General features: G+C 34.3%; 1 protein-coding gene across 1 annotated transcript in view; it reads right to left on the reverse strand.

Moving 5' to 3' along the window:
• The window catches only part of pkmb (pyruvate kinase M1/2b), a 16032-nt gene continuing 3197 nt past the window's right edge, over positions 1–12835 (reverse strand). Inside the window, exons 4-11 of the mRNA XM_058767469.1 lie at positions 9363–9494; positions 9090–9276; positions 8705–8975; positions 5339–5489; positions 5107–5259; positions 3600–3766; positions 1686–1867; positions 1–391 (exon numbers count right to left, since the gene is read on the reverse strand). Coding sequence (XP_058623452.1) covers positions 285–391; positions 1686–1867; positions 3600–3766; positions 5107–5259; positions 5339–5489; positions 8705–8975; positions 9090–9276; positions 9363–9494 — 1350 coding nt within the window. The 3' untranslated portion in view covers positions 1–284. The remainder of the gene's footprint in view (positions 392–1685; positions 1868–3599; positions 3767–5106; positions 5260–5338; positions 5490–8704; positions 8976–9089; positions 9277–9362; positions 9495–12835) is intronic.

The raw sequence follows: 12835 nt of genomic DNA on the forward strand, positions 1-12835 counted from the left end.
TGAACAAAACGATATGCTGTTTAATCGTTTTCAACAAGGAAAAACAATACAGTACAGGGAAAAATAATGGAGTTCCATAATCTCTCAGGATACAAAAAGGTCACTGTAAACACATACAGTACAATGCTGATGAAAATTATTTTCCAGTGGGATGAAAAGGGATTGATGGGAGTCTATTTTTGGGACTTGACTATCTTCATTGCAGGCTGAACAGCTGACAAAATGTTTGCATGTGAAAACATACTGGGGGTTGGGGGTGCGGGGTACAGTTCATGAGCTTGAGCTCAAGGCACCACAACAATGCGCATGGTGTTGGTGTAGCCAGATCCTGGACGCCAGCCAGTGACAACGATGATAACGTCACCAGACTTGAAGTACTTCCGGACTTTGCCTGAAAATCAAAATGGAAGATGTAAAGAACTCAAGTACAAAGCTGATTGGTTTTAGTGCCTGATATGAGATGATCAAACAGTCTTGATCACATTCAAACCCATGTTTACATTAAATCAGGGTAGGTGATTTGGTTTAAAAACATTTTTGGTTATGCTGGTTGAAGGTCTCTTCACATCCCAATAGCAATCACTAAGTTAAGTGGTCTAAATGTATTTATATTGTCTGTGGAAGGCGTAGGACCATAAAATGTTTGTCCAATCATAGCCTTCGGTACAAGGAGTGGCTTTGGTGAGTGATTTGCATGGAGGGTGAGATCTTATGATTTCAAAGCTAGCTTACTATTGCTAGCCTCTCCGAAATCACCTTTAACTTGATGTTAAATTGCAGTTTGTGACTTTTAATACACACGTTAGCTTTTAGCTTTAAAGGTCATTGCACACAGAGTCGGAAATTTTGGTATTTTTGAACCTGTTTTTTCGTATTCGCCATCCTAAAAATTCGTCACACACTTACAGCAAAACAGTACAAAATGGCATCTTCAAGCAGTGAGGATGATTTTGTTGTCCTCTCGCTTCTTAAGAAGAGAAAAAGAAAGGAAATACTGGGTCCATCCAATCCTGAGAACCCAATCAGAATTTTTTTTTATGACGGACGAAAGTTTCGGAGACGGTGTGTAAACACTGACACAACGTGAGGTCGTATTTATTTTTCAATGTGCAAAAATTTCAGATGACAGTTTCGGCCTTAAGGCTGTTATTGTTATCTGTTTAGATAACAATAACGTTAACTATATTAGCGCATGCTGCAGCTATGATGTAAAGTTAGTGGATTCTGATTGGCTGTCAAAGTTTTATCACCTGGAAAAAATCATTCTCAAAGCGATTCCAATGATATCATCCCTCTGTGTCGTTATCGTTATAGTTGTGGTGTGGACTTCACTATTTGTATAGAATTATAGTGATTCTTAAAACTTTATAGTTATAGTTGTGGTTGTGGTTATCATCCTTGGAGTGAACAATCCTTTAAGGCCCGTTTACACCAAAAATGATAAAGACAACTTTCTGTTTATTATAAGTGTGCATGACTACTGATATGTAAACTACTGATTATTGGCTACTGACTTTTTTTTTTTATTTAAATTGACCATGTAAAGTGATCGAGTGGTTTTCTGTAGCAGCCACCACCATCCTTTTAAAAGGTAAGCTGCTCTGTAAATGACTTTAACTAAATCAATGTGCATCTGTTAGGGTCACACCAAATGAAATGCTAGATTTCTCTGGATGTCTCATTACCGATCTCCAGGGCGAAACTGACACGTAGATCCACATCCTCAGCCCATACATCATTAGCAGGTTTGGTGTAGAGGATGGGGATGATGCTGCGATACAGGTGCAGCTGCCGGGATGTCTGGCCGTTACGGGTCACAGCCATGATAGGAGCACGTGGCCTGTATCTGGACAGCAGCTGGGCAGACCTGAGGAGACAAAGACAGGGTGACACAAAATATTAAGACAGAATTATTATAGGTTGACAAAATATGAATACTTAATTATAGAAATAATAATAATAATAATGATGATAATAGTTCATTTATTCTTAATATTAATATATTAATAATTATAATTAGTCATGAATAATATGAGCACTAATGTTACCTAGGATTTTCATTGCTAATAGAACATGACTGTGTTTTATTGTTTTCATGCAGCATGTATTTTAATAGTTTAATATGTAACAATATACATTTATAAATATATAAAATATTTAAAAGCAACCACAATAAAAATAATTTTAATAATTATTATTGTTAGAAAATATTAGGTAAAATTATTATTAATAATAATAATAATCATCATAATAACAATATTCTAATTAATGTTATATTAATATTTTGATTGCTATTAAAACATGACAATTTTATTGTGTTCATAAAGCATGTAAAAAACATATAGAGAGAGAGAGCGAGAGCTAGCAGAACATGACTGTTTTATTGTTTTCATGAAGCATGTATTTTAATAGTTTAATATGTAGCATAAAATATATATTTAAAAACGACCACAATAATAACTGTTAATTATAATAATAATTGTTATTATTATTATTATTATTAGAAAATAATAACAATAATAAACAATAATAATAATAATAGTTATATTAATATTTTTATGTCTTGGTGTGTGTGTGTGTGTGTGTGTGTGTGTGTGTATATATATATATATATATATTATACACACACATACACACACAAAATATTAAATAATATAAATATACATGTATTTTAAGATTTGCGAATTCAATTTAAAATTATATCAATAATAATTTATTTTAAATTGAATTTTATTTACATATCTAAAACATTACAGACCATAATTTTGAAAATAGACAAAATAATGAAAAATATGTATATTTATATGATAAATATATATAATATATAATAATAATAATAATATATATTCATAACATAATTTTTGAAAAATGTTGTTACATCTTGAAGAGCTTTATTTTGCAATAGTGTCCAATAATTATCCCCATAAATTTGTCTTTCTACCAAATAAATAAACTTAAAACGTTGGACTTGGAGTTGGAATTATTTTAATAAGTGACTGAGGTTGGTAAGAGGCACAAAACTAGCAAAAACATCATTTATATAATTTAGCTGCCATTATACAAAATACTTGACAATATAATGACGCAACTGGCCAATCAGAATCAAGTATTGGTCATGCATGCAATAAATAGATAAACTGCAAATGCTGTGTATGAAATTGTATCTGCTCTGGTTGGAGTCAGCCAGAAAAACACACTCCTGCATACAAGCCCCAGTGAGGGTGCACTTTTGCCTCTCTGCAACCTACTGTGGGACAAATGAATAAGGAGTTTAAATTAGCCTATGAAATGTCAAGGTTCAGGCCTGCAAAGGTCAGACTGTCTCGCTCGGCGCAATGAGATGCATTTCGATCAGCCACAGGGCAAAATGGATAATATATGAGAGACAGCGAGTAAACTAACTCAACACAAATGATAAAATTAAGTGTTAAATATATTCTAAACTGGCATAAGAAGATGTGCATCTTACAATGCATGCATATGTTTTACAATGTCATGTGCACGACACTGAGTAGAGGTCACTGTACCTAATATTAGAACCGTGTGTGTGTGTGTAAATGACACTGTAAGCCTTTAGGGTTATTGAGAGCGTTTCTGACCTGCCACTCTTGGTGAGCACAATGATGGCACTGGCACAGCACTTGAAGGAAGCTTCCACTGCACCAATGGCCACGGACTCAGTGGGGTCACGAGTCAGATGGGAGGTACGACGAAGCTCTTCAAATAACTGCTTATGGAACATAGCAGCCTCGGCTTCACGAGCGATCTGATGCAACGTGAAGAAATGACACAAATGAGGAGACAAGAACCTTATTATCATATTGCCATTGTATATATCACAGTATTACCATCTGATACCATCACTGGTATCCTGGTACCACCAGAGCACTTATTTTGATGGAGCTCTATTCAGTTTGACAATGATAAAAAACCTTTGGTAGTGAGAGAAGTTGTGCTGCATTTCCTCAAAAGCATGTGAGAAATCATCACAAGACCAGCCCAACAGGCAATCTTAACTACAAATGGCACAGAAACAAGCACGTCAAAGCACAGAACTTGCAAGGCTAACATACTCTTGTAAAAAAAGGAATTAAACTAAAAAGGAATCGTTCACCTACAAATAAATGAAAATTTCCTCACCCTCAGGCCATCTAAGATGTAGATGAGTTTTAGTTCTTCATTGGAACCATCACTTGCTCACCAGTGGATTCTCTGCAGTGAATGGGTGCCGTCAGAATGAGAGTCCAAACAGCTGATAAAAACATCACAATAATCCACAATACTCCAGTCCATCAATTAATGTTTCGTAAAATTAAAAGCTGCATGTTAGTTTAAAAAAAAAAAAAGGCATTTTAATTAAAACCATTGTTTATGGCCAAAATACTAGTCCATATTTCATAATCACGCTTCTTCCAGTGAAAATGTCTATCCCCTGTCATCCTCTCGCATCAAAATTAACAGATATATTTGCTTAGAACTGTTTTGGACTATTTTAACTTGCAAACAGTGCTTGATCTGTGCATATTTCTCTCCTGATTCAGACAAGATGACTTTTCACTAGAGAAAGTAATGTTATGAACAGAGGACTCTTTTAACCAAAAGCAATGGTTTGAAATAAAAAATAAATGCATTAATGATGGATTTGGACAACTTTTCAGTTCACAAGACTTTAATTTACTGGAGTCATGTGGATTTTTGTGACGATTTTATCAGCTGTTTGGACTCTCATTCTGACGGCACCCATTCACTGCAGAGGATCCATTGGTGAACAAGAGATGTAATGCTAAAAATCTGTATATTATTAATTATTGAGCATATATTAAGTGTATTATTTCCATAATAAATGTATGCTAAAGTATACTTTTTCACAAGGGATACAGTTAATTGCACATGTAGACAGTACAGTTACAGCTATAGCATTAGCATTTAGATAGTGTTTAGTTTTGCTAGATTTGCTTTTGGAGTTAATAGGTTTAGGGTGAGATTACATGAATCTTCTGCTTAGCAAGCTAAACTTACAGTGTATTATTAACATATTAGCATTAGTATACTTATCAGGCACCGGTCAGGTAAAGCCAGAAGGTGGCACTCTTGATGGTACAGTACCTGGTGCTGCATGCGCACAGACTCTAGAGGGTAATCACCCTTTGCGGTCTCTCCGCTCAGCATGATACAGTCGGCGCCATCGAGCACGGCATTGGCCACATCGCTGCTCTCGGCACGGGTGGGGCGGGGCTTCTTGATCATGCTCTCCAGCATCTGTCAGTCAAAAAGACAGTCAGATTGTGCTGGCTGAACTGAGCCGGCTCACTTGCTTCTACATAGTGTCTGTCCTAACCTGTGTGGCGCAGATGATTGGTTTGCCAATCCTGTTGCAGCGACCAATCATCATCTTCTGAGCCAGGAACACCTTCTCAGTTGGGATCTCAATACCCAGATCTCCACGGGCGACCATGATACCATCGCTAGTCTCCAGGATCTCATCAAACCTACAGAAATAAAGAAATGTAACTAAAAAAAATCTGATCAACAAATTCTACAAAACACATCTTTACAGTAGGTCTGGTAAGGAATGTGTACTTGCAAATAAATTCCAAATAATAAACTGTTTACTATTTGAATATATTTTAAAATATAATTTATTTCTGTTATGGCAAAGCTGAATTTTCAGCAGTCATTATTCCAGTCTTCAGTGTCACATGATCCTTTTGAAATTTGGTACTCGTTCAAAAGAACAATATTAATTTGAAACAGAAATCTTTTGTAACATTTTAAATGTCTTTGTCACTTTTGAACAGTTGAATGTATCCTTGACAAAAATAAATAAATAAATAAACTACAGTGTGTGCAGAATTATTAGGCAAGTTGATATTCTGGTCATATTTTTTTTCCAAGAACATTTTACCAATTCCAAACCACATCAATCTTAATAACTACTATTGATTTTGTATTTAATAATTTATAAGTGATATATAATTGCCCATGAAGGCTGATAGTCAGAAACTTCTTATTTCAGGTGTGCAGATTTATTAGGCAGGTTTTCCTTTACAGATAAAATGAGCCAAAAAAGAGATTGAACTCAAGAATAAAAGTAAAACAATTATTAAATGCCCATGAGAAGGATGCAATACTAATGCAATAATAGAATTAGCAAAGTTAAGGCATGACCATTGGGCAGCGAAATGCTCATTGGGTCAGCAAGGTCAGAAAAAACAGGTGGAGAAGAAAAGACACGTTAACTGCAAAAGAATTAAGAATTAAGGTGAAGAATTAGGTGAGAAACCATCAGGAACCATTTAGTCTCCAGCACCATCATTTTACAGAACTGCAACCTTCCTGGAGTCTCCAGAGTGGAATGTCAGGTTCTCAGAGACTTTGCTTGGGTAAAAATATTTTAAATGACTCTCACTTAATAAGAATAACATGCTGAAGTGTTGTGAAATACACAAAGACTGATTTTTTTATAGGATTTATGGACAGATAAGTTGAGAGTGACTCTTGAAGGACCAGCATCACATCCTCTTGTGCCACAGTTTGAAGAATTTATCTTCCAGAATCTGGCAGTAAGTTTTAGGAGCTAATTTTTAATCAATCCTGCAAGACAGACTTTTCAGGATAGGAGATGGAATAAAAATGAACTCCCAAAACTTACTGCCAGATTCTGGAAGATAAATTCTTCAAACAGTGGTACAAGAGGATGTGATGCTGGTCCTTCAAGAGTCACTCACAACTTATCTGTCCATAAATCCTATACAAAATCAGTCTTCATGTATTTCACAACACTTCAGCATGTTATTCTTATTAAGTGAGGGCCATTTTAAAGAATTTTTTGCAAGCAAAGTCTCTGAGAACCTGACACCTTGTAATTCTGGAGACTCCTGGAAGGTTGCAGTTCTGGAAAATGGTGGTGCTGGAGACTAAATGGTTCATGATGGTTTCTCACCTAATTCTTCACCTTAATTCTTAATTCTTTTGCAGTTAACGTGTCTTTTCCTCTCCACCTGTTTTTTCTGACCGTGCTGACCCAATGAGCATTTCGCTGCCCAATGGTCATGCCTTAAATTTTGCTAATTCTATTATTGCATTAGTATTGCATCCTTCTCATGGGCATTTAATACATTTTTTAACTTTTATTCTTGAGTTCAATCTCTTTTTTGGCTCATTTTATCTGTAAAGGAAAACCTGCCTAATAAATCTGCACACCTGAAATAAGAAGTTTCTGACTATCAGCCTTCATGGGCAATTATATATCACTTATAAATTATTAAATACAAAATCAATAGTAGTTATTAAGATTGATGTGGTTTGGAATTGGTAAAATGTTCTTGGAAAAAAAATATGACCAGAATATCAACTTGCCTAATAATTCTGCACACACTGTAATTCTGAAAGACTATATATATTAGTGCTGTCAATCGATTAAAAAATGTTTAATCATCACACATTTTTTCTGACATTAATCGCGATTGATCCCACCTAACGTTAAAGTTTTGAAATATACTTTTATATTGCAATAATTTCACATTTAATCTTTAAATGAATGTACAGACAACAAAGACAGTAACTTTTTAATATTTGTTTAATGGCATCTTTTTTTACGACTGAAGGCCAGTATCACTGATACCAATTAATACTGATTTCCCTATAAAAAAAAAAAAAAAAGTCCCCCTAATATTTAACCATTGACTATAGTCATTCAACATTACATTAAGAGCTTTCAATTTTAACATTTATTGGGCTTTAAAAATAACTTCTAATTTAAGTGAACTTAAAACAATCTTCACATAAACCCATTATAATAAATGTCATATTTACCTGTGCCCCTCAGCAGAAATATACAGAAATTGAATAAAGTTATCAAACACTAAATTCTAAACTAAATATAGATGAATCCTTAAAGCTACAAAAGTTATTGATTACCTGCTCCAGGACAGTTTGGAAAACCATTTCAGAGATATTCTTAAATGTGACTCATATATAACATATTACATGCATGCACCGTTTAACGGCAGCTTTAATCGCCTTTTTGGTAACTTCATAACTTAACTGATCATGACATTGTATGCTCATAGTTTCTTTCGCATTTTGATATGATACAGGTTACAGCGCGCACCAGTGCCTTTGTGCGTGCAATTGAAGAGCTCGCGCTACGAGCACAGTAGAGTTTCCGCGCATGTTTGACTGCCGCTGAAGTGAAGCTGGAGCGCGCGTCTGAAACGTCTCCTGTTTGATGTGCTCGTAAAGACGTTCTGCGACTAAATAAATGCACTTCTTGTCAAGAAAAAAAAAAGAGACAGAAGTAGCAGTTATGAGTGGGGTGGCCACCCCTAGGCTCCGCCCCTGCGTTAACGGCGTTAAATCATTTTAACGCGTTAAACTGAAAAAAAAATTATCAATCCCCTGCATTAACACACTACTTTTGACAGCACTAATATATATATATACACATACATGTAAATATTTTCAAAATATATACTGTTTGTGTATTTATATATACACATAAATATACACAGTAGCCTACACACACATGTAAACAAATTTATTTTAGATACGATTAATCATTTGACAGCACTGATATAATTATTTTAATTTGTTTTTAAATGCATAATAAAATATAATTACCATTTATTATATATTCAGTTCATTTAATAATATATATATTTTTTTTTCATTTAATTTAACATTTATTTATATTATCACTCACTTGCGCACACCCTCATGGTTCTCCAGCTTGCTGATGATCTTGATGTCTTTGCCTTTCTCTCCGAGCACCTTCCTGACAGCATGCACGTCATCAGCTTTGCGGATAAAGGAGGCAAAAACCATGTCGACGCCTTGCTCCACACCAAACTGAAGGTCCTGAATGTCCTTCTCAGACACTGCGGGCAGGTCGACTTTGGCCCCGGGCAGGTTCACGCCTTTCTTGCTGCCCAACATGCCTCCATTCTCAACCTCGCAGTTCAGGAAATCAGAACCTGGAACATTTAACAATGTTAAAACAACACAGTCCTGCTGTGACGTTTCAAAGGCTTGAAAATACTATGTGGTTATGATAGGAGAGATTCATTGAACTTGAACTTGGAACTCACCAATTTCCTTAACTTTGAGTGAAATAAGACCGTCGTCTACGTAAATATGGCTGCCCTGCTGCACCACCTTTGTGATGTTCTTGTAGTCCAGCCACAGAATCTTGTCATCGCAATTGTCCTTGAAGCTGTCATCCAGAGTGAGCTTGATTATGTTACCCTTGACAAGCTTGACCTCGTCAGTGCCACTCTGAAGAAACCACATACATACATGAGGTCTGAAACAAGAGTTTCAAACATTGAGAAGAACATCAGAAAATGAGACGCTATACTTACGCCCTTAATAAGTCCAGTCCTGATCTCAGGGCCTTTGGTATCCAGAGCAATGGCCACTGGTCGGTACTGAATGCTACCAGCTCCAAAACTCTCAATGGCTTCACGAACATTCTTGATGGTCTCAGCATGGTACTGCATTAAAAAGGTTATTTACAGTAAAAACGAGTGTCAAATGTTTTAAATATGATAGAAAATGAAATCTAAAAGTACAAATAGGGAAAATAAGTATGAACAAGAAGTAAATAAACAGTGGCCAATACCGATAAGTTAAATTAGCGCAATTAATTTTTCCAGTTTAACAGCGTTAAAAATATTTAATGCAGTTAACGCAGGGGTGGAGCTAGGGTTGGCCAACCCAATCACAACTGCTGCTTCCGTCCCTTTTTTCTTGACAAGAATTGCATTTATTTAAATACAGAGCATCTTTACGACCAAATCAAACAGGAGATTTTTCAGACGTGCTCCACTTCGCGTCAAGTGTCAGGCGCTAGTCAAACAGTACAGATGACGAGGAGCTTCAGTAGAACATCAGTAAACTGCTGTCAGATGAGATGTTGTCAGGCCATAAGTCAGGCCATAGAAGCTAGTTTTCCTGTCAGCCGTTATACTGTCTTCGTAGCATGTGCTCAATTGCGTGCACAAATACAGTGGAGTGCACTGCCTGTCATCTGTATCATGTCATAATAAAACGCAAATGAAACTGAGCATGCTTACAGTAATAACAACCAAATAAACTAATAACCAGCTGCTGTGATGTCAGTTAATCAAAGAACAAAAGAAAGAAAAAAAAAAGAGGTAATCAATAACTTTTGTAGCTTTAAGGATTTATCTATATTTAATCTAGAATTTAGTGTTTGATAACTTTATTCAATTTCTGTACATTTCCTACTTGGACACAAAAAAATATGACATTTATCATAATGGGTTTATGTGAAGATTGTATTAATTCACTTAAATTAAAGGTATTCTTTAAAGTCTAATAAATGTTAAAATTGATAGCTCTCAATTATACTGTAATGTTGAATGGCTATAGTCAATGGTTAAATATTTGGAAAAAAGAAAAAGAATAATTTCCTATAGATATCAGTAGTATTGCTATCAGTGATACTTGCCTTCAGTCATAAAAAAAAAAGATGCCACTAAACAAATAATAAAAATACCGTATACTGTCTTTATGTTGTTTCTACATTAATTTGAAGATCGAATGTGAAATTATTGCAATATAAAAGTATATTTCAAAACTTCAGGATCAATCATGATTAATTTCAGAAAAAAAATTACATTATGTGTTATATCTTGCAATTCTGTCTCTGCTAAGGAATTAAAACATTTTTTATCTAATAATTCTCCTCTCAGCTTTAGGGGGAGGGAAGAAGGAAGTAAAAGGAAAAAAAACAGGTCAGTGTAACGAAGACATTCAATCACCAGCAATGTGAGAGTGTGTGTGTGTGTGTGTGTGTGTGTGCCATTCTTAAGGTGTGAGACTGATGAGGTGATGAGAGACAGGTGATTGCAATTGATGATGAGTCTGGGCAAAGATTTATGGGAAATGGAGTACAGGATGGGGTGCCACCTAGCAGAGCTCGTGGGCACTCCAGCTAGAGATCGTGACAGTCAGAATCATGAGATTTTAACTCATAATTGCAAGCTTATAATTGCAATTGCGAGATATAAACTCTAAACTGACATTTTTTCTCAAAATTGCAAGTTTATACCTTGCAATTCTGAGGTTATATCTCAATTCTGTATTTATTATCTCTTATATTGCTAAGAAATGAATTGTGAGATGCGAAATATAATGTCAGAATTGCAAGATATACAAGCAGAAACAAGCTTCCATTATATTATATTATTTATTTATACATCACCTTAGAGCTGAATAAATAAAATTTCCATTGATGTGTGGTTGTTATGATAGGACAATATTTGGCCGAGATACAGCTATTTGAAAATCTGGAATCTGAGGGTGTAAAAAAATCTAAATATTTAGCAAATGGCCTTTAAAGTTGTCCAAATGAAGTTCCTAGCAAAAATGAAGTTTTGATATATTTATAGTAGGAAATTTACAAAATATCTTCATGGAACATGATCTTTACTTAATATCCTAATGATTTTTGGCATAAAAGAAAAATCTATAATTTTGACTTAAGACTGGTTTTGTGGTCCAGGGTCACATATTATATTATGTTGGTTCTGATATCTCCAAGCAACCCAACTTCATCATATAATTTATGTATGGCACCATTTTTGTCCTTTAGAAACATTAAAAGCTCTTTTTAGACAATTTATTCTTCTTTGTTCTGCTTGTACGCTGATTCTTGCTCTCAGAAGGAAGTTTTATCGATTGGCAGCGTGAGCTCTGAGACCTGTAAAACTCTACTGAACATGATGTTACAAAATAAAAAGAACAACGCGAACATGTCTTTTTTGCTGTAAAGTCTACAGCTCAGTCGGTGTCTCTGTCCTGTGTGTTCAATCGCAGGCTCGAGGCAGAGACAGAGGTATATATATAGAATCGGGGAGAGACAGGTTATGTTTCCAGTGACCCACAGAAACATTTGACTGCTTCTGATCTCAAACTGTTAGCTTCAGTGAATTAATATGATTTTGGTTATCGTCTTTCTGATTACAGACTGTGTGTAGGCAAATAACAAGACAGTCACTTCACAACCATATCACAACATGTGTAAGTGTCAATAATATAACAATGCTATATTAACAATAAAAAAGTCAATTGTTTCAAATTCATAAGTAACAAAAACTATTTAGAGTGAAATGATACAAAAGGATAATGTTGTATTGTGACTGATTATGAATTTCAGATAAAAATGGATAAATATGAAATTAAAAAATGAAATCTCAGGTTAAATACAGTGATTTCAGGTCCAAGTATTAACAAATGTTAAAATAAAAACTAATATCAATGTTAGTATTAACATTTAATAATTAATAAGATGATAAATAGGATGATAAAATAAAGAAATGTTTTAATGTAAATAAAAGTAAAAATATATGCAAGTTATAGCATGTACATTATATATTATAATAAAGTAAAATATTCATTTAGAAAAGTAGAAAGTAGAAAGTTTTAAATTAAGTTTTGTTAAACTAACAAGATTAAGAATTCCATGAATTTTTAATAAATACCTTGCAAAGTGCAAACTGTAAATGGCATATTTTTAATGTAAATAAAGGTGAAAATAAAATAAAAGATTTAAACACACACACATTATTTATATATATATATTATTATTACGTTTCACTAAACTAAACAGATTAATAAATAAATCCATAATTTAAAAAACAAATACCGGAACCAATTTTTTTCCCATGCTTTTAATTTAATACATTGTATATTGTTGATTTTACATTTTTACGTATATTTAATATTTCAATCTTGATTTTCTATTATTAAAATGGTTTTAAAAACAAGTTACCACATGAAGATGCTTAGTAATGCTCACTAGAACTCT

This window comes from Onychostoma macrolepis, chromosome 25 (assembly GCF_012432095.1).
Source record: "Onychostoma macrolepis isolate SWU-2019 chromosome 25, ASM1243209v1, whole genome shotgun sequence".
NCBI classification, from domain to species: Eukaryota; Metazoa; Chordata; class Actinopteri; order Cypriniformes; family Cyprinidae; genus Onychostoma; species Onychostoma macrolepis.